General features: G+C 37.3%; 2 protein-coding genes across 23 annotated transcripts in view; one reads left to right on the top strand and one right to left on the bottom strand.

Moving 5' to 3' along the window:
- Positions 1–23312, top strand: part of FAM133A (family with sequence similarity 133 member A) — an 83080-nt gene that overhangs the window by 17702 nt on the left and 42066 nt on the right. For 10 of the 22 annotated variants that reach the window (XR_006339821.1, XM_043895896.1, XM_043895876.1 and 7 more), the window contains exons 1-2: positions 21622–21868; positions 22507–22576. The gene's annotated coding sequence lies outside the window, so the exon portion shown is untranslated. Of the gene's footprint in view, positions 1–21279; positions 21408–21603; positions 21872–21990; positions 22096–22151; positions 22244–22506; positions 22577–23312 lie in introns of those variants that run through there. The other 12 variants (XM_043895898.1, XM_043895881.1, XM_043895892.1 and 9 more) reach the window with 7 other exon arrangements.
- On the bottom strand, positions 19172–21491 carry NAP1L3 (nucleosome assembly protein 1 like 3). Its single transcript, XM_043895875.1, has one exon. The coding sequence runs from the start codon at positions 21402–21404 to the stop codon at positions 19734–19736; it is 1671 nt and encodes a 556-aa protein (XP_043751810.1). The 5' UTR covers positions 21405–21491; the 3' UTR covers positions 19172–19733.

Genomic DNA, 23312 nt, shown 5'->3' with positions numbered 1-23312 from the left:
ATGTGGAATTTAAAATATGACACAAAGGGACCTATCTAAGAAATGGAAACAGACACACACATAAAGAACAGACTGGTGGTTACTAAGATGGAGGGGACTAGGAGACAGATAGAATGGGAGACTGGGGTTAGCAGATGTAAGCTATTATATATGGAATAAATAAACCCTAAGGTCCTAGCATATAGCACAGATAATTATATAATGTAATATATGATAAACCATAATGGAAAAGAATACCTTAAAAAATAATATGTGTATGTATGTGTGTATATATATATATGTGTATATACATATATATATATATGACTGAATCCCTCTTCTGTACAGCAAAAATTAATACAACACTGCAAGTCAAAAATACTCTGATAAAAAATAAAAACTTAAAAAGGAAGCAGGTCTACTCTTTCCTCTTGTTCACTTTTAAAAGTCAATTAATAATCAATAATTATATGTCATCTTTTAGATCTGGCTCAACATCATTAGTCATCAAGAATATTCAAGTCAAAATCATGTTGAGAAACCACTTCACACTCTCTAGAACCACTGGAATCAACAATAGAGATAATAACAAGTATTGGAAAAGATACAGAGAAACAGATTCCTCATATTTAGCTGGTAGGAATGTAAAATGATGCAACCACCTTTGAAAACAGCCTGACATTTTCTCAAAAGGTTAAACAGAGTTATCACATGACCCAGCAGTCTGCTTCTAGATATATACTCAAGAGAAATGAAAACACATGTCCACATAAATGTTCATAGTAGCATTATTCATAATAGCCAAAAGTGGAAGCACTCAAATGTCATCACAGTATACAAGAAAATGTGATATATCCATACAATAGAATATATTTAGCCATTAAGAGGAGTGAAGTATTAACTCATGATACAAAATGGATGATCTTTGAAAACATTGTGGTAAGTGAAAAAATGCCAGTCATAAAAGGCCACATTATATATGATTCTATTTATAGGAAATTTCCAAAACAGGAAAATCTATAGAGACAGGTAGTAAATTAATGGTTGCCTAGGGCTGGAGGAAAGGAGAACTGGGGGAAATAAGGAGTGACCACTAGTAGGTATAGGATTTTTTTCATGTGATAAAAAAAAATATTGATCATGGTGATTGTTTCACAATTCTGTAAATATACTAAAAATCATTAGATTGTATTAATATATTGTAAAAGTAAATGGCAATGTCCATGAACTGTCTCTCAAAAAAGCTATTATTTTCAAAAGGATAGAACAACAAAATAATAACTTCTGAGGGTTGGAGGAAGGAGAGGATTTCTTGATTTTTCCATTGTGATCATGAAGAGGGAGGAAAAGGAGAGTAGAGAGGAAAAAATGTGTGTTACTTTTACTTTAGTATTATTTAAAATAAAAGTCATAAACTTGTTGCAGATATTTAGCAATTATAAAAAACATAATAACAAGAGAACTGGAAGTCTTAAAGAGATGAATCTAGAAGAAGGTATGTTCAATATCATTATATACTCTTTATTTCTATACTGGGGATGTTTGAATTTTTCAGGCATTTTCTGCTACTAAGGGTTCTGCTGTTAGTGTATTTTGTATCTTTATGAAGACAGTGTCTCTGTTAGGAAGTCTTCTCATCTGAAATATTTAGAACCAGATTAATTGGCAAATTTATCATACTTAATCTAGAAGTAAAAACAATCCCCTTCTCTGAGAATTTCAATTCATCTTTATATATTATAGTACATTAACTATCAAAAAATGGTATAGAAAAGGAGTAACCAAGTCAAAAATGACTTAATCATTTGTCTAGGAAGAAAAAAGCAACAGAACATGTGAAAAGAGGAGAGAAGGAGGAGTGAAGATAGACAAAGTTAGAGAGAAAGTAGAACACTAGAAAAAGTGAGAGACAAACTGAAATAAAGAGAACAAAAAAGAAGCAACTGGAAAGATTATTTAGGCCTTGTAACTGAAAAAACTTTGTTGGTTCACAAAATAATAACTTCAGAGGGCTTAAGGAAGGAGAGGAGTTGGATAATAGAAAAACCAAAAGATCATAGAAAAAGCAAGAGAATTCCAGAAAAATATCTACTTCTGCTTCACTGACTACACTAAAGCCTTTGACTGTGTGGGTCACAACAAACTGGAGAAAATACTTAAAGAGATGGGAATACCAGACCACCTTACTTGCCTCCTGAGAAATCTGTATACAGGTGAAGAAGCAGCAGTTAGAACCAGACATGGAACAATGGACTGGTTCCAAATTGGGGAAGGAGTATGACAAGGCTGTATATTGTCACCTTGATCATTTAACTCATATGCAGAGTACATCCTGCAAAATGCTGGACTGGATGAAGCACAAGCTGGAATCAAGATTGCCAGGAGAAATATCAATAACCTCAGATATGCAAATAACATCACCCTTATGGCAGAAAGCAAAGAGGAACTAAAGAGTCTCTTGATGAAAGTGAAAGAGGATAGTGAAAAAGCTGGCTTAAAACTCAACATTCAAAAAAACTAAGATCATGGCATCTGGTTCCACCACTTTATGGCAAATAGATGGGGACACAATGGAAACTGTGACAGATTTTATTTTCTTGGGCTCCAAAATCTCTGTAAATTGTGACTGCAGCCATGAAATTAAAAAGACGCTTGCTTCTTGAACGAAAAGCTATGATCAACCTAGACAGCATATTAAAAAGCAGAGACATTATTTTGCTGACACAGGTCCATCTAGTCAAAGTTATGGTTTGTCCAGTCGTCATTTATGGATGTCAGAGTTGGACCATAAAGAAAGCTGAGCGCTGAAGAATTGATGTTTCTGAACTGTGGTGTTGGACAAAACTCTTGAGAGTCCCTTGGACTGCAAGGATATCAAACCAGTCAATCCTAGAGGAAATCAGTCCTGAATATTTACTGGAAGCTCCAATACTTTGGCCACTTGATGCAAAGAACTGACTCACTGGAAAACACCCTGATGCTTGGAAAGATTGAAGGCAGGAGGAGAAGGGGATGGCAAAGGATGAAATGGTAGTATTTTGTCACCGACTCAATGGACATGAGTTTGAGCAAGTTCCGAGAGTTGGTGACAGGGAACCTGTCAGGGTTGGACAGGGAAGCCTGGTGTGCTTAAGTCCATAGGGTCACAAAGAGTCAGACATGACCGAATGACTGAACTGAACTGAAGTTGCTGGTTCACAGAAGTAAATTAATATACTCTATGTATATATAAAGAACAGACTGAGAAATGTACTATTAAAATTATTCTATCTGCCATTAAAAAGAATTCATTTGAATCAGTTCTAATGAGATGGATGAAACTGGAGCCCATTATACAGAGTGAAGTAAGCCAGAAAGATAAAGACCAATACAGTATACTAACACATATATATGGATTTAAAAAGATGGTAATGATAACCCTATATGCAAAACAGAAAAAGAGACACAGATGTACAGAACAGACTTTTGGACTCTGTGGGAGAAGGCGAGGGTGGGATGTTCTGAGAGCATAGCACTGAAACAAGTATACTATCAAGGATGAAACAGATCACCAGCCCAGGTTGGATGCATGACACAAGTGCTCAGGGCTGGTGCACTGGGAAGACCCAGAGGGATGGGATGGGGAGGGAGGCGGGAGGGGGGATAGGGATGGGGAACACATGTAAACCCATGGCTGATTCATGTCAATGTATGGCAAAAACCACTACAATATTGTAAAGTAATTAGCCCCCAACTAATAAAAATAAATGAAAAAAAAAATTCTCCAGAGTAAAAAAAAAAAATCTATCTGGAACATTGTTGTGGCAGTGATGGAGTTTCTGCTGAAGGAAATGAGGCTTTTAACTTTCCCATTGGCAAAACAATAGTCCTTTGACAAGGAGAGGAAGAAACTCCTTTTTTCTCTAATCTCCAAGAACAATGGGAACCTTAATCACCTGTAATGAAGAAGGGGGTCAAGAAACCCCAGTGTGAGAAATAAGCTGGTGCTTGCAAGATATATGGCATCAGGGAGGACTGCAATTCAGGGACCCCTGTTCAAATGCATAGACAATGGACCTTTGATGGCTAGTTTTTAAATTTCCTTTTTCTTAAAAAAAAAAAAAAAAAAAAGATCCAGTTGTGCAGACATAGAAAACGAACATATGGGATGGGGGCACAGGCATAGGAAGGGTGGGTAGGGTGAATTGGGAGATTGAGATTGACAGGTACACACCACTATGTATAAAGCAGATAAGTAACAAGAACCTACTGATAGCACAGGGACCTCCACTCAGTGCTCTGTGGTAACACAAAGGGGAAGTAAATCCAAAAAACAGGGCATGCATGTATATATATGGTGGATTCACTTTGCAACTACACTCCAATACAAAACTAATTTTTTTTTAAATTTCCTTTTTCTGTCTGATAATTTTCTTCTGCCATTCCCAAACCATCAATAAAGTATTGTTAAGCATTTAAGAGTCAGATATGAACTGTGTTTAGGGGTTTAATTTCTAGAGTGATGTGTTCATTCTTAGTGTAATGTGGGTTGGGTAAGAGGCAGTGGCGTGAAGAAAAAGTTGTAAGACAGCATAACATGACCAGTCGAAAAGTGAAGCACATTCCTTAAGAAAGAACTGATAAACGACCATTGGGCACACTTTTGGAACATACGACCAAGCATTCTCTAGTATTTCTAGGAAATACTTAGAAAGGAAACTGGGCAGAGACTAGGTTACTTGATTAGGTTAGTTAGGTAACATGGGGGAAGGAATGCTGAGGCTAGGTTATTTGAATATTTAAAAGGAAAAACAGCCACTGAAGGTCAGAGAGGTTGGAAAAACTCGGCTTTGTAGTAATAGTTAATTATCCCAAAAATGGAAAGGGAAAGCATTGTGGTTTTGTAAACCTCTCATTACCTGGCTGTTGCGTGACCTTAGGTGGTTTTTAGATGCAGTGAGCCCAAGATTTCTCACCTATAAAATGAGGAAGTAGATCATCTTTAACATTCTGTTAGTGTCAGCATAACTGGAATAAGTGTTTGGTCTTAAGGTGATCACTGGGAAGGAAACAACACTTGTGTATATACTTTTAAAAGTTAGTTTCCAATATTACATAGCTCAAATATGTGCCTTATGGCACCTTCACAATTCCTTATTTGTTTTCTGACTCTACACATCCACATAATTGTTTATAATTCTAAAATGTTCCTATTTCTCCTGCTCTCTTTTCTGATCACAACAGTAAGTTCTGATCATTATATAAAATTTAGAATGCCAAAAATCATGAATATAAATTACCTAAAACTCCATTACACATAGATAACTAGCATCAGCACTTTTTTGTACTACATATAATTTACATATATATGCATACATTTCCATATCTTGAGATGTTTTCATTAAACAATTATCTTAGCTACCTTTCAATGTCAGCATAGATTATTATTTTAAATGCCTTTACATTATTCAACTGTATGGATAAACAATAGCTTATAAATTGAAACCCCTCCTTTTGGACATTTAAATTGTTTCAGAAATCTCAGTATTGTAAGCATCACCAAAATGAACACTCCTATAACTGTTTTTGCTCACTATTATTTCCTTAAGAAAACTTCCTTGAAGATTTGCCAGGTGAAAGAATATGCACATTTTAAAGGTTTTTATTAAGTATTGCCAAATCATACTCCTGAAAATGTGTACCATTATACCTTTCCACTTGCAGCACATGGTCAGGTATTTTCTTCACAGTTTGGAATGATGATGGAAAATTTTAAATTTTACTTTGCCAACAAAACAGGTAAATAGCAGTATCTTCTTATTTTAATGTTCATCTTTTTTTTCTTTTATTAGTAGTAGAGGAGACCATTTTTCATATATATTAGCCAAAAGACTAACCTATAAAAATATTCTTCTGAATTACTTATTCATTTCTTATGCAAATAGTTTTCTCCTAAGATTGTCATTCCTCTTATACATTACCTTATAAATGGTGTTATTATGGTTTTAAACAGGAATTATCAAGACAGACCCTAAAATTGGATGAGAAATGTCAGCCTGTATTCTCTCTCCTATCTTCCCTTAGGTACAAGGTGCCCTTAGGAAAGTTACCACAAATCAGGTTGCTAGATAAAGAAGAAAGGCTAAATAAAAGTTCTTAAACATCAACAAATTCTAGTATTTTAAAAAATCATTTAATACATTTTTGGTAGATGAAAATTTGTTAATCTGCCCTGAGTAACAAAACTTTGACCCAACTACACTGTACAATACACAAATACTTTTTGTGTACTAAAAAAGATGATAACATTAGGACAGAGATTTAAGCCATATTTAATATGAAATAAGTGTTTCTGCAAGAAACATTCTTTTTCACATATAAACATTAGAGTAATTGAGGTAAGCCATTTGTGAATTCTTGCTTCCTTGTGAAATCACTAATAATTATACTAATGGGAATATTTAATAACATGAGCTAAACAAACCTAAACACAACATTTCAAAAGATCTAACTTATTTCCAAAACAGTTGTTCAGAAAAATCAACTGGGCATTTCCCTAAGCTAGAGAAATTTTCTGATACTTCCCCATGTGCTGCTTAGAGATTGATCATTTAGTAAACTTACAATTGCAAAAAGTCGATACATTTCCATAAAGCCTCATCATCTATACAGATTTTTTCAAAAATACCTATGCTCTTTCGCTAGCCCTTCAGTATAATTAAATGCATCTGTAGTCTTCATGTAAAAGAATACCTAACAATTAATTGGCAAACTGTTGACAGTAATTATGCTGTGAAAATTCAACTTTTCTAATATTCACAAGTATACTACACTGGTTGAAATGTTTTCCTAGCACCCTGAACCTAGTCAAAAATAGTGAAAAAACATTTAAGTTGTATATTTGTTTTGGTGCATTTTTAAATTTGTTTTTCAATCCAGAGACTGATGAACTCTATTAAAACTTGAATTACACCTAAATAATTATAAGTAATGCATCATATTCCCATATTTTTACTGGATTAAAAGGGATGTTTTCCCTTAAAACAAGACAGGCTTGTGTGAGTTAATACCAATTTCAACAGCTTTATAGCTGATATTTTATGTGAAGCTGTAAATAGTCATGACAGTTTAAGGAAATCATTACAAGAAAAATTTTTACTTTCCTCACATTTCATTTCTTATGCAGTGCAGAGCAAATGTTTTCAGTGATGCCATCTGCTATGCTACCTCTTGTGTTCTCTTAAACTTCTGCAAGCAGTTCTTATAAATGAATTTCCTGACCAAAAGAACATTTTTAGAAACCATGGTAAAAATAAATAAATAAATAAAAATCACTGACCTGACTTCTATGTCCCCAGTTAATATCCTGGTCAAAACTAAGAGGAGGTTATGAGGAAAACAGTTCACACTGGAGATGGTTTGTAAACCACTATCTTGCATAGAAATGCATGTCTGGGGTCTGGGAATGGTCCAGATGTATTCAACATTACTAAAGAAAAGCATTTGTCATAGACTTTTTGGGGAGAAAACAAACTGGGTAAAGTTCTGACTCCTTGGAGGAATGGATTAAAAATTCAAAATCACCTTCGAGGACTGTAGACATAGGGAGTAAGGAAGTATGCAGGCAGGCGGGTGTTTACCAGGAATTAGTTCCGAGCTAGTGATTTAGGGAGGAAAAATCCAAGAAAGAACAGTAGCAGTTACATGAAATCCATGAAAGAAAGAGGATTTTCTTCTTTGAAGACAGACAAACCTGGATAAGTTATTATCAACTCTAACATCTTTAGTATTATGATATATTACCTGGAGTTACCAAGTAAAACTCAATTATCCTAAATATAGCAATAAATTTTTATTTGAATGGTCACTGCATGTGAAACACTCTAAAAGCACTTGATAAACAATATCTCATGTAAACCTTACAATAATTCTATGAGTAGTCAGATAACAAGCTTCCCAGGTAACAAGCTTCCCAGGTAACAGTAAAGCCTGCCAATGTACAAGGCGCAGGAGATGTGAGCTGGATCCCTGGGTCAGGAAGATTCCCTGGAGAAGGAAATGGCAACTCACTTCAACATTTTTGCCTGGGGCATTCCATGGACAGAGGAGTCTGGCAGGCTACAGTCCATGAGGTCACAAAGAGTCAGACATGACTGAGTGACTGAGTGCGCACACACACACATACACATACATTCAGATAAATATGCCCATTTTAGAGATAGGAAAAACAAGGATTAGAGGGGCTAAGCAACTTGCAAAAGGTCACACAGCCAATAAGTGACAAAAGTGGGAGTCAATACCAAGACTATTAGACTTCAAATATGAGCTTTCATCCTCTATATTGCCTAATTCCTGTAAATGTCCCTTGGGTTCTGCTCAAGGATGCTTAGGAGTAAACCACGTTTTCAGCATTTTTTTCCCTTCTTACACCTATTGATTGTTAGACTCTTTACTGCTGCTTATTAAAGGAGATAATGGAATGATTAAAAATATGAGCAGTTGAAAAGGTAAAAGAAATCTTTAGTAGTAATGGATCACTCTATATTTAATTGAAATAGAAACTTACTAAGTCAGTTCTCATCATATTTCTGTGTATGATAAATATGACCTAGTAGCTTACCATTACCCAGTGGTCTCACTAAGCTATAAAATTTGATAAGATTTCTCATACACAGGCTACAAGTGGATTCAGGGGACACTACTGCTAGGGAAATGGAAATTCTTACTTTTCCTCTATAGATAGGCATCCCCCTTTTATTGCAGGTTTTACTTATTTCTCCTCTGCTGCTTCCCTTGGGCCCTATCTACTCCTAAGTATGGACAAAGAAGGTGCTTCTCTCCGTGGTATAGCATGGTAGAGAGGTGGAATAATAGAGCAGTTTAGAACATGGACTAGAGCCAGATTCTCAACTTTAAAGTCTGACTTTGTCACTTACTGATTGTATGAACTTGGACAAGTTACTTAATCTCTCTATACCTCAGTCTTCCCATTTGTTAAATAGAAATAATAATTTACCTAATTAATAATACTGTAAGAAAAATTCAGTTCAGTACAGTTGCTCAGTCATGTCTGACTCTTTGTGACTCCATGGCCTGCAGCATGCCAGGCTTCCTTGTCCATCACCAACCCCCAGAGTTTGATCAAACTCATGTCTATTGATTCAGTGATATCATCCAACCATCTCATCCTCTGTCGTCCCTTTTCCTGCCTTCAATCTTTCCCAGCACCAGGGTTGTTTCGATTAAGTCAGTTCTTCGCATCAGGTGGCCAAAGTATTGAAGCTTCAGCTTCAGCATCAGTCCTTTCAATGAATATTCAGGACTGATTTCCTTTAGGACTGACTGGTTTGATCTCCTTGCAGTCCAAGGGACTCTCAAGAGTCTTCTCCAACACCACAGTTCAAAAACATCAATTCTTTGGTGTTTGGCACTCAGCTTTCTTTATATTTCAACTCTCACGTCCATACATGACTACTGGAAAAAAACATAGCTTTGACTAGACGGAACTTGTTGGCAAAGTAATGTGTCTGCTTTTTAATATGCTGTCTAGGTTGGCCATAGCTTTTCTTCCAAGGAACAATCGTCTTTTAATTTCATGCCTGAAGTCTCCATCTGCCGTGACTTTGGAGCCCAAAAAACTAAGTCTCTCATTATTTCCATTGTTTCCCCATCCATTTGCCATGACGTAATGGGACCGGATACCATGATCTTAGTTTTCTGAATGTTGAGTTTTAAGTCAAGTTTTTCACTCTCCTTTTTCACTTTCATCAAGAGGCTCTTTAGTTCTTTGCTTTCTACCATAAGGGTGGTGTCATCTGCATATCTGAGGTTATTGCTCTTTCTCCTGGCAATCTTGATTCCAGCTTGTGCTTTATCCAGTCCAGTATTTCACATGATGTACTCTGCATATAAGTTAAATAAGCAGGGTTACAATACATAGTCTTGACATACTCCTTTCCCGATTTGTAACAAGTCTGTTGTTCCATGTCCAGTTCTAACTATTGCTTCTTGACCTGCATACAGATTTCTCAGGAGGCAGGTAAGGTGGTCTGATATTCCCATCTCTTTAAGGATTCTCCACAGTGCTGTGATCCACACAGTCAAAGGCTTTAGCATAGTCAATAAAGCAGAAGTAGATGTTTTTTCTGGAACTCTCTTGCTTTTTCTATGATTCAATGGATGTGTAATAAAGATTACACAAATAATAACATGCATACTCCTAGTGCACAGTAAGCACTGGATAAGTTCTGTAAGGAGATCAAACCAATCAATCCTAAAGGAGATCAACCCTGAATATTCACTAGAAGGACTGATGCTGAAGCTTCAATACTTTGGCCACCTGATGTGAAGAGCTGACTCATTAGAAAAGACCATGATGCTGGGAAATATCGAAGACAGGAGGAGAAGGGGACGACAGAGAATGAGATGGTTGGATGGCATCACCATCTCAATGGACATGAGTTTGAGCAAGTGCCGGAGATGGTGAAGAACAGAGAAGCCTGGCATGCTGCAGTCCATGGGGTCACAAAGTGTCAGATATGACTGAGTGACTGAAAAACAAGAATTTCACTTTCAGATTTTCGGAAGAAGGACCTTTTAATTCTTTCTTTTGTCCCTATGGGAGGTTCTGGCCACTGGCAGTCCTCTATTCTCCTATGGTGGTGGTGGTGGTTTAGTTGCTAAGTTGTGTCTGACTCTTTGTGACCCCATGGACTGTAGCCTTCCAGGCTCCTCTATACATGGGGTTTCCCAGGAAAGAATGCTGGAGTGGGTTGCTATTTCCTTCTCCAGGGGACCTTCCCCACCCAGGGATCAAACCTGCGTCTCCTGCATTGCAGGTAGATTCTTTACAGACTGAGCCACCAGAGAAACCCTTATTCTCCTATAAAAGAGTCATAAGTCAGTGATTAACATGCAGGAATACCACTCAGCAATAAAAAGAAGAGCCTATTGATACAGGTACAAATTGTATGGATTGTAAGGTTACTTAGCTTAGTGAAAATATGTCATCCTCAAAAGGTTACATGCTATATAAGTCCATTAATTTAACATTCTTTATAATTTTCACATTTCAATATTGAGAACAAAGTAATAGTTGTCAGAATTTAGGGACAAGAGGAATAATTTTGAATTTTTATTTTAGTAGTAGTTGTTTCATGAATTATACATGTGATAAAATGACATGGAACTACACACAAACACAAACTCACACTCATACACAGAGAGAGAGAGGAATGCATGCAAAATCTATCAAAATCTGAATGACATCTGTAGACTATCCAATGTTAATGTCCTGGCTTGGGTATTTAGCCATCTAAGATGTTACCATTAGTTGCAGCTGGGTGAAGGGTATACAGGAATTTTCTGTACTATTTTTGCAACTTTCTGTGAGTCATTAATTATCTCAAAATAATTTTTAAATGCTGATTAAGGATGCTTTTATTAGTAGATAAAGTTGGGCTAATTTCCCTATTTGTCCAAGGCCAAATTCACCAGACTGGTATTTCAGAACACTGTGAGTTAGAATTGCTAATAGCTGGGCTTCAGAAAAGCTTTCTGAGGTCAATACATTTAGGGAACATGACATACCCCCTCCCCTCTTGGAGATTCCCTTCTACATTGCTCTGTTGTTTTCAATCCTTCCTGTGCACCAGAATTATCCAAAAAAATTTAAAGGCAGAAATGATCCTTAAATCAAAGAAATCATCACAATCCCTAGCCACACACTGGAAAGAATATCTTCCACTTACAATGAAATTTAAACAAAAATATTGCAGGACTCTGAGCTAACGCTTGCTTTTCCCTTCAGTGTTCAAGCTATGAATATCTGATTTAGGCCTGTGACAGACATTGAAAGCAGCAAGAAATGACCCATTAGGAAAATAGCTTCATAATATAGAACAAAAAGGGAGCTGGAGTTAAGGAGAAATTATACCAACACATCATCTTCATTTTCAGAGAGCAGCTAGAGATTGCTTCAATATGAGGAGACAGATAAGCAACAGGTAACTAAAGATGCCAGCCAGTCCGTTGAGCAGAAATTAACAAGAAGACTGCCACAGAATACCTCTAAAGCAGGCATTTCACTGAGTCATGCTGACCTACTCAATCCAAAGCTGGCACCAGTGAGGGCTGAGAAAGTAGAGAATACCATAAACTGAAGATAGAAATGGCCTCCAGCAGAAAATAAATATGGCAATTCAGAAAGAGAATGAGACAAACCTGAATTGAAGCTTCTGCGATGCACAGTCTCATTCCTCCTGCCATTTTACACATCACACTTCAGCAAACAGTTGCTCCCATTCAAAGCTGGAAATAAAAGGGACAATGCCTAAGCACAGATGATTGAAAAATAAGAAGCAGAACAGCATAAGCAAAAAGTAGATGAAGGAAGAAGAAACTGAAGAACAGGCTCTGAATATTCTTTAAAACAGGTAAACTCTACAATTCTACTGAAGGGTATTAAACACAGCTTGTCCTTGGATAAGATATGATACTCCTGATTCTCTGTAAATGAAATCATAAAATAATAATCAAAATATCCATAGGCCTTAGGGAGGGAGCCTGAAAAAAACTGATACTACAGTTCATCTCAGAAAATAAATAGGTGAAAATATCCCTCCAAAATCTTAAAAAACAAGTTTTATAAGGACCTTTCTTACCAAATAATAAAATGTATATGAGAAATTTGTTTTAGAAGATTTTTACTGGCACAAGAATAACACTACTAAACAGAACAGTTCAGAAATAGGTACAGACACATAAGGGAATGGATTACATAATAAAGGCAGCAATTATTTACATTGGATATTTAATATTCAATAAATGGTGTCAAAACAACTGATTAGTTGTGCAGAAAGATAAAAAGTCATATAGCTGCCTAAATCCTTGCTTGGGCTTGGGCTTACTCATTCAGTTGTGTCCAATTCTTTGCAACTGCAACATTTTCCCTTAATTCAAAGACAGTTCTTACAATTACCAATCAATTAGAAAAAGATGCTCTTAAAACTATACCCTTATAACAGAGTTTGGGATTTCACTTTGTCTGCTCCTGGCATATCACTGTTTGTTATCAGAGCAAAACAAAAAAACAAAAAAAATAAAACAAGATTCTTCAAGTCAGACTCAGTGCACTACAATTATCTACAAAAGCATAGGGATAGAGAGGGAGGAAAAATGGCTAAGAGTAGATTTAAGAATCCTAAAAAAAAAAAAAAAAAACTCCCCAAATAATGATAGCCTGAGTTTATATAGTTTTGGGGAAGAGATATGGAACATGGTGGTTAAAAATATTAGATATGGAGCCAAAACCTATGGCACATCCATAAAATGGAATATTCTTCATCAACAAATAGAAATGAACCATGAAAAGACATAAATGAATGATAGATGCATACTCATAAATCAAAGAAGCTAATCCGAAAGGGTTGCATACACTATAATTCCATTAATATGACACTCTAGAAAAGGCAAAATTATAAAGATAGTTAAAAGCACAGTGGTTGCCATGGTCTGTAGGGTGCAGTTAAATAGGCAAAGAATCTGGATTTTCTTAGGTCAGTGAAACTATCCAGTATAATACTATATAGCATATATAACACTTATACATTTGTTAAAACCAATAGAACTTAATGACACAAAGAATAATGTATACAAATCTTTATATATGTAAATAAAGTAAAAAATTTAAGAAGTTGTTGGATTCCAAGATGAAATAATAACTGTAACAAGAATCTAACTGACTCAAATGAATTCTTTTTAATGGCTGAGTAATATTCCATAGTGTATATATACCATAGCTTCCTTATACAGAGTGAAGTAAGCCAGAAAGATAAAGACCAATACAGTATACTAATACATATATATGGATTTAAAAAGATGGTAATGATAACCGTATATGCAACACAGAAAAAGAGACACAGATGTACAGAACAGACTTTTGGACTCTGTGGGAGAAGGCGAGGGTGGGATGTTCTGAGAGAATAGCACTGAAACAAGTATACTATCAAGGGTGAAACAGATCACCAGCCCAGGTTGGATGCATGAGACAAGTGCTCAGGGCTGGTGCACTGGGAAGACCCAGAGGGATGGGATGGAGAGGGAGGAAGGAGGGGGGATCGGGATGGGGAACACATGTAAACCCATGGCTGTTTCATGTCAATGTATGGCAAAAACCACTATAATATTGTAATTAGCCTCCAACTAATAAAAATAAATGAAAAAAAATAATCTAACTCTACTACAAATATATGAAATAATTTCAATGAAGGTGGTGGTGGAAAAATGTTCTAATGTAGGTGACCTTGGAAATGCAGACAAAAGAAAAAAATAAAGCAAAAAGGAAACATGCATAGCACAGTCCTCTTCTGGGTAAAGTATTTCTCATGGAGAACTGGTTAACAAATTTGAAACCACTCACTTCAAATATATAGTGGAATGAACAATTATGTAAAAGGATAGCAGATAGTTGAATCCATGCTTACCGTTGGAGTAGTATGTTAGAAACAAGAGGGGAAGGCTAGAGGTATCCATGTGTTAACAGATTAGCGTTGGAGACATCAGTATGAATTCATGAGTACCTAAATATAGAAATAAGTAGTTAAATATAGAAATATGAGTATAGGCATAGGTTAATACATATACATATATTACCTTGTGCTCTCAGTTGAAATGGATTAGAAGCAAGAAAATCTATGGAACAAGCATACCCAGCTTCCAATATTGTCTCCAGTAAAAGGAACCATGATCTTTGCTGAAATGGTTGGTTTTTAGGACCAGGACAGAAATAAAAAAAGCAAACCTGGAGCATCTTATAGTCCCAGAAAATAAGAAAGTGATAAAAAAAAAAAACAGTTATGGATCTACCAAAGTGATACAGGAGCCAACTGAAAGAGCTCCCAATGGTCAAAGTGGAATTATGCTATATTCAACAACATATCCAAGGCATAAAATTTTCTATATGAAAAGATGAGACAAAATAAAATTATTGTGGAAAAATAAGACATAGCTGGTGCATCAAATACATACAATGAAATTTTATATGCTTATAAAAGGACATTAGGTAAAAATGAAGGCAATCTGAATAAAATATTAATATATATTTAGTTAATAGTTATGTATCATGTTCTCTTTATTAATTGTGAAAAACATACCATACTACCATAAGATTTAAATAGCAAATGAAACTAAGTGTGGGATATTTGAAAACTCCGTGCTATCTTAACAATCTTTATATAAAGCTAAAAGTTTCCTGGAAAAAAAAAAAAAAAAAAGATTCTCCTAACCTAAATGCCCATAAGAAACATTATGATATGTTAAGCAGAATGAAGTTTACATGCCCTGATAGAGAAAGGGTTCCAAAATACATCAAATGAAAAGTTAAAGGGATAGTAGTACATTAATAAAGATAGATATAAATATTTTCATGTGAAATGTGGTTATCTTTGAAGATAGAATTGTTTAAAATAATTTTTATACTGAAAAGTATATTTTCCATAATGAACATATTTTATAATCAAAAGATATAATAAAATAATAATAAAGTGATAACTTTCAGTGAAGCATACTGCAAAGATATACTTAATGCCCTTAGTTTACATAACTTATGAGTAAAAGATGAGAAAACCACTTGCAAACACTTTTACTAGCAACACAGAAGGAAATAATAGCTCCATTATGTTTATTTTTTTCTTTAAAAATACCTCTGTCATGCAAAATTTAAAAACATAAATAATCTAGAAGTGGTATTAATGTGTTATTAAAAATTCTTAACTCTATGCTACTTTAAGTCAGTGATAATAATGTACTATATGTAAAGTACTATATCATAATAATTCATAATTTATAGCACAATAATAAGATACACCTGGTCCGAGTTGATTTAGTCTTTGTGCCTCTGAGGAGCAGGCATCACACATGTAAACTGGCTCTGTATTTTTTTTTCTTCAAGTAAATACTAGTTTCAGTGGAGTTCTGATAATTTTCCCAGTTACACTCTAAAAGGGCATCATAAGGACTAAATTACACAGAGGCTTTAGAGAATGTGTTGTGTTCTATATCTCTTGTAAAGAAGTGTATTTCTAAATGCTGTCTGTTACAATACTCAAGTTTTTCATTTTTAAATTTAAAAGACACTCCACAAAAAAACACAAAACATAAAAGTTGAAGTAATACACGTGTGTTGAAGTTACGATACTGCAGGTTGTCCCAATCCCAGCGAACACCTAATCAAGTGAGGATTTATCCTTTTTTCCAAAGTGGCCAATTCCTTTTCAAACTCAGCTTCTATCTTATCATTTAACCCCTGAAGCTCTTTGAGGTCTAGGACACCTGTACTGTTAGACCCAGTCAGAACGGGAGCATTTGCATCTTTTGACTATCTGTGTGGTCTCTTTCTTAACTCCTTTCTTCCCTGACCTCTTCAGCAGCCCCTGCTGCTGCTTAGGAAAGCCCTTCCCTTATCTACGTTTGCCATGTTAAAGGGAAAGAACAAACTTTTATAGTGACGACCTGGACGCTCAGGGCCAAATTCAGGTTGCTGAAAACTCTCAAAGGAGAAGGCGGGGACGACTGCAGCAGCGGAGGAGATGAAGACCTCTTAGGTCGGGCTGGGGGAAGAAAGGAAATGGCTGGCCTCATCCTTAATCACTGCCAAAGGAAAGAGCACACTAGTAAGAAGGCACTGAGGAAGACCTCATAAAACCCTTCTCAAGCCCCTGCCCCCTGCCAGTGAACTGCATTCCCAGTCAACTTTTTTTTTTTTTTCCTGGCATCATTCATTGGCTGAGTGTGATGGACAAACCTGCAGCCCAAAGAATGTGCAAGCTTATCGGCTTTCCTGGCTCTTTTTACCTTTGACTTAGCCTAGGTGGTTGAAGCACCCAACGCCCACCTTTTGCATTCCCAGAATCCTATCTATACTGATTAAAAAATCCAGGACACCTGCCCACTTCCCACCCCAACCCCAACCAGACTTAACCTGAAAAGACCAGTAAGTTGTCTTTCCAATTAGCTTCTTATGCCCACCCAACTTGATTTGAGACAAGAACTTTTGGTAAAACCTAATCAAAGAGATGAACGGGGAGAAAATATACCAATCTCCGTACACCAATCTTCCTGTAGGGTGCTTCTGAATGATTATTATTATCCGCATATCTCCTTTTATTCTGCAAATATTCCATAATGACATGTGTTCCTTTAATACTGGAAAATACACAGCAGGAAGGGGCTAAATACTTCAGTAAATGTGCTAAGCTGCAACAAGGATGTTGCATTCCATGTAGAAATTTTAAGGGCTCTACTATTTGTGATGTCTGGCAAGCACGGTATATTATCCTATTTGAGAACCTCTGCAGCAGTGACCCAGGTGTTGTGTGTGTGTATGTCTGTGTGTGTGCTCAGTCACGTGTAACCCTTTGCGAGACCCCATGGACTACCAGGCTCCTCTAGAGGTCCATGGAATTTTCCAGGCAAGAATACTGGAGTGGGTTGCCATTTGAGTGGGTTGCCATTTCCTCCTCCAGAGGCTCTTTCTGTACCAGGGATCAAACACACATCTCTTGAGTCTCCTACATTGACAGGCAGATTCTTTATTACTGCACCACCTGAGTAGCCCATACTGAGCCAGGTACATGCTATTTACTACAGTCTTCTATTTGGCACTGGCTTATAAGTAAATCTGCTGCCACACAACTTCTCGATGGATGCAAAAATCTCAGAACTAAAATACAGGCACTCTCAGAATAGCACAGCTATTGCAAAAAGCAACCATTTGCTTCCTGATTTTGTATAAATCATAACCTACATATCCAAACATGCATGACTGGTTAAATATATATTTCATGGGTTGGAAGATTTTTACATTTATAGACACGAAGGGGCTTCCCAGTGGCTCAGGGGTAAAGAATCTGCCTGCAATGCAGGAGACACCAGTTCAATCCCTGGGTTGGGAAGATCGATTGGAGGGCACTCCAGTTTTCTTGCCTGGGAAATCCCATGGACAGAGGAGCCTGGCAGGCTATGCTCCATGGGGTCACAAAGAGTCGGACTCAACTGAGGCGGCTGAGCACACAACAAACACATAGACATGAGGGGCTACTGTTAAGCAGGGGTAAATGCAAGATACTAAACTATATATGGTGGGATCTGGGAAGACTATTGGGTAATTTTATGGCAAGAGACCCTGAAATTCGCAAATCCTATCTTCCTCCTGCTGCAACTCTTTCCTGTAAGGTCTTGAAGAAAATGTATGCAATTGGGGAAATAGCAGATGTGAAATAAAGTATCATTTGCTGTGCTTGTGACTTTATGCCTAGTACAAAGCACTCTGCTAAACTGAGTTTAAGAGGTCTCCTTAAAATAAATTCAAACCAAAATCTTAGGATCATGCATAATATCACTTACAAGGAAAAATAAACTACACAAGGGAGGGAGACCTCCTCCCAAGTCACAGTGGAGGATGGGCCTGGGTCATTTCAGATCCTACTCTGGAAAGTGAAAACTGTTATTGATATCCTTTCTGGGTGAGGCACTCCTGCCTATCTCCCCACTTCCCCATCCCCACTTCTTCCCATTCTCTCCACTCCCCACCCTCCTCCCTTCTCTTCTCCCCTCTCATTTCCCATCCTTCTCTCTTCCACTCTGTTCTCCTTCCACCCCCCTCTTCACCCTCCCTCTGCCTCCCCACTTTCTCTACTTCAACCCTCCTCCCCATTCCTTCCTCCCCTTCTATTTCTCTCCCCCTTGTCTTAGTCCTCCTCCCCTCTCCCATTTTTCTCCAATCACTTGAATGCATATCCTCCAAAAAAGACCTAAGATCTAGGAAATGCATCAGAACGTTAATTATAATCATATATTTTAAAACATCCCTTTTCCTAAAGATTCCCTACTTTTTCTATAATAAGCAACACATTTTTTTATAATGAGGCAAATATGGTAGATTTTTATAGCACGATACACTTTATTTGACATTTTAAGTTGCAATAGAATATGAAAAAAATGATATAAAGTGATCATTTCCAGTGAAAGGCAAAGTAGAACATATTACAAAGAAAATGTGGTTAGTACCTTTAGTTCACAGTTACACAGGATAAGATGAGCAGATTTTTAAAAAATACTATGTTAACACCTCAGTAATAAACAGTAACTTCATTATGCTTAAATTTATAAATCACTATGTCACATTAACATGCTCAGTCATATCATACATGGTTTGATGGACATTATTAAATGTATGCTAATCTTTTTTCAAGCAGTCAAATTTCACAATGTGCTGTTCAAGTTAGTATAATATGTATTTCTATAGCAAATGAAGGCACAGCTAGTACAAAGCAGATTTAAACCCTTAGTCTGTTGGGCTGGGGAAAAAAAATACACTTGCATTGATACTTCAGGAACTTTGTTTTATTTCAAGAAAATATTGTCTTGGTTAACAATTCTGACAGTTGTCACAGCTATATTGTAATAGGAACACAACAAAAAATTTCACAGGAATTAAAACTTTGTAGCACCAAACAACATGCTTTAGATAACTGACAGCAATTTACATGTTTTGACGAATATTACATAGCAACAGCCTAGATAGAATAAACTGATACTTAAGACAATTTAAGACAATATTTTAGGCTACCAAGAAGGTACAAAAACTCAAGACTATGAGGAATACTAGTGTTGAGATTACAGGGCAGGTTTTTGCAAAGCTATATAAACCTTCTTTACTTCTGCTTGAAATTTGAGATTCCTGAAAATTCTTTCATGCAGCCTCTTTTATATTTTTGTTATTTCCTGTTTCCATAATCTTTACCGAAATCATAAGTACCGTTGACTTCTCCTGTATAGTAATAGATTGATTTCAGGATGACATTATCATGTAAAGTTTGACCAATTTCAAAATCTTCATCAAGGATAGCATCTTCTCGTGGTTCAAGCTTTCCGATAGTAGGAATCTCAGGAGGGCTAAAGAAGTTGAAGAATGATGCATTAGGAACCACTCTTGGCTGGGTTTCAACTTGTCCAGTAGCAGCTGTGTGACTCTGGGTGGTTGTCACTGTGACATCCTTTCCTCTTCTCCAATCTATCTTACAGCCTTTGCAATCTTGGATCTCCCAGCCCCAAGAGAAGAAGGGATCATTGCGATCCGGCTTTGACTTTATTATATATGTCTTGGTCAGCACCTCATTCTTGAAGTATGGATTGGGTAGAAAGCAAAATTCAAATGTGTAACTTACAGGCCTGCCGGGTTTTGAAAACTTCAGGCTAACATCAGACAGGAACTTAAGAATGGGCTCATCATACTTCTGAATCATGGGCCCCAGCTTGTCAACATTCTTGAACACAGTCAGCCAATAGTCGGGAATGCCTTTAGGATCTTCTCTTTTAGGCTTTCCTTTGCGAGCTCTTTTAAGAGCTCTTTCTTCAGGCGTGACCTCAGGAACTCTTTTTGGAGCCTCTTTTCCTGGAGTCCTGGTCTTAGCCTCTGCTGCTTTAGTCTGCCCTTTATCTTCTGCCTTTGCCTGGGGGGCTTCTTTTGGATCTTCTTTTACTTCAGGCTTGGCCTCCAGAGCATCTTTGGACTCTGCTTTTTCTTCAGTCTTTGCTTTGGGATTTTCTTTTGGTGTTACATTTTCTTCAGCCTTGACCTCAGGTTTTGCTTCCAGATCATCCTCTTCTTCCTCACCCTCTAAAGCAGGCATCTCACTAGAGTCTTCCTGTATCTCTTCATCGCTGCTGAACACCTCATCCTCCGAATTCCATTCACATTCTTCTTCCGTGGGCTCATATTCTGCATTGATGATTTCGAATCGCCGGTTGTACAGAGGCCTATTGAGTTCGGCATATTTTCGTTCAAGATCATGAACTGCCTTTAAAAACAGGGCATCTACCTTGTCACATTCGTCTTGAATATTTCTGAGAGCCTGCACACGATTTCTAACTGCCCGAGGCAGCTGATCCACGAAACTTCTACCTGACAGAGTCCGCCGCACACTTCTGGAAGGCCCAGGTACACTTACACTTCTATAGAAGGGGCTGCGGCCATTGCTGCTGCTGCTGCTAGAGCTGCTGCTGTCAGATTCGTCCCCAGAATCGCTAGACGAGATAGCTACCATCTCTTCATCCACCCCCTGGGCGGCAGGCTCCGAGACCCTGTTAGGATCCGCTTCTGCCATTCTGCAAGCCTGCAAACCTCTTAGGGTGGTCACTACCGCGTGCCCAGAGATGGGTAGAAAATGACTCACGGATGCTTGGATGCTGGCGGCGGAAGCCGGGGCTGAGGAGGTGGCAGCGGAGAAGGCAGCAGGAGCGCTGGGCGGGGCGCGGCTGGGCCGAGGTGATGGCACCGGAGGCGGCGGCGGCGGCGGCGGCGGAGGCCTGGGCGAAAGAGGCGGAGGCCAAGCCTCTCTGAGCTGCAGCTGCGGCGGACTGAGGCGTGACGCAGCTGAAAGTCGCATTGCGTGAGCCCGAGATCTCTTCACTGCTTACATCTTGTGCCCCCTCCCCTCGCAGTCAGACCTCCCGTTCATTTAGTTCCCAGGGTGCCTTTACCTCGCACCTCATTTGCTGGACCAACTTGATTGACCTTGATTGACAATGCCTCAGCCCAATAAGTGCGCAAGCACACCGCCCCCTCCAGGCTCTGCCCTCCCTTCCAGACGTTCCTTGGTTGCTGAGGCACACACCACTGGAAGACGTTTTTTTTTTTTTTTTCCCTTAAAATTCTATCTTTATAGATTTATAATTTCAAAAAAAAAAAAGCTTAGATATGAGGTAAAAATACTAGTCATGGTTCCTAACAAGGGAAGAGGAGTATCCTCCCATCCGCGCATCCTTAATTCCCGTTTGGTTTGTCAGGGGCCTCGTGACAAAAAGCTGTTTTTAAAAAATTGGAAGAAAATGCTCCAAATGGCATCATTGGGTAGTATGATTATGGATTTTTTAAAATTCTCTTTCTTTTATCTGAATGTTTTATGAGCATGTATTTTTTACACTGGGGAAAAGGGGGGAGTGGTTTATTGGCGAAGGGGGGGGGGGCCTAGAAAGCAGGCATATTGAATTCCACGGAGCAGCTTTAATAAGTGCTGTCTGTGATGTTTGGCAAGCCTGGTTTATATCCATCTACAAGGTTTGCGAACCCATGTGGCCGTGAGTCAGTTACACCATTTTTACTGTACTCTCTCTTTAAGCTGACATATAATAGACCCCATCCTTGCTGGTGATTTGCCACGTAGTCCTTCTCGATGCTTGTAACAACCTTGTAGATAAAAGGGATAAACGGGCATTCAAATGTTAGGTAGTATTATTTAAAAGCAGATGGTTTGTGCTATACTTTCGTGCAGCAGCTTTTAATTTCACGAATAGCAGGGTGGGAGGGGGAATCTGTGCTGATGAAACTGCATCCTCTGTCAGTGTGTACTTTACAATGTCATCTGCCACCAGTTTCCGTCTAACATTGTAAAATTCTAGCCATACTGAAGTATGATTTACAGGTCCAGTAATATATAAATAAACTTGCAAAATGAAGTTTAAAAACAGGTATGTTATTTTTATTTACAGGGTTCTTTTCTGCAACAGAACGACTCCCTTGTTACAACCAAAAAGACCAGTGTTTACTTTTCATTAAAAGGTAAGGAACATATTTAGCCCATTTTTATGAATGACAAGCATTACCTATCTATATTTGAATAAAAATTCACAAGATGTAGTCTTTTAATTGGAAGATATCTTGTTAGTTCCATGGAAACAGAAATTCCCACGGAGGTGATTTGGAATACTAATGTAGAAAATAACCTAATTAATCACATTCATTTTTCTAAACTTGCTCATAGACTACAAGTAACAAATTAAATATACAATATGATGAATTATTCATTTCAAATGAGGAAAAGGATTAAAGTTAGATTAACCCTTATCTTTCCTTTTTATTACAGAATTTTGTGCTTATTTAGTCATATTTTTTAAAAATTAGGAAACACTTTTATTTCTATTTTGTAAATGAATTTACTTTTATTATTTATTCCTGATTGTCAAAGTATGTTAGCATTGTAAGGAAAAACACAGCATAGAAAATTTCAATGATGATACAAACACAGTCTTAATCAAGTGATAGCCACTGTTAGAATTTTGATGCATTTCCTTCCAGAATTTTCTTTGTAAATATACACGCATGCCTGTTTACATATGCTGTTTTATCTATGTGATACCATATTGTGTTTTGTAATCTGCTCATTTATCAATTAATTGTGGCTATACTTTCACAGTAAATGGTTGAACATATCATTTTAAAATAGATGCATATTCCATGGAAATATTTCCCTTAATTTAACCAGATTCCTATTGTACGGCAGCTACTTCTCATACTA

The sequence above is a fragment of the Cervus elaphus genome, chromosome X (genome assembly GCF_910594005.1).
Source record: "Cervus elaphus chromosome X, mCerEla1.1, whole genome shotgun sequence".
In the NCBI taxonomy this organism is placed as follows: Eukaryota; Metazoa; Chordata; class Mammalia; order Artiodactyla; family Cervidae; genus Cervus; species Cervus elaphus.
The sequence above is the reverse complement of the archived record's forward strand: the minus strand, read 5'-3'. Positions and strand labels throughout refer to the sequence as shown.

Coding starts and splice junctions, on each gene's coding strand:
- NAP1L3 (XM_043895875.1), bottom strand. CDS start 21,404: ATGCGACTTTCAGCTGCGTCACGCCTCAGTCCGCCGCAGCTGCAGCTC.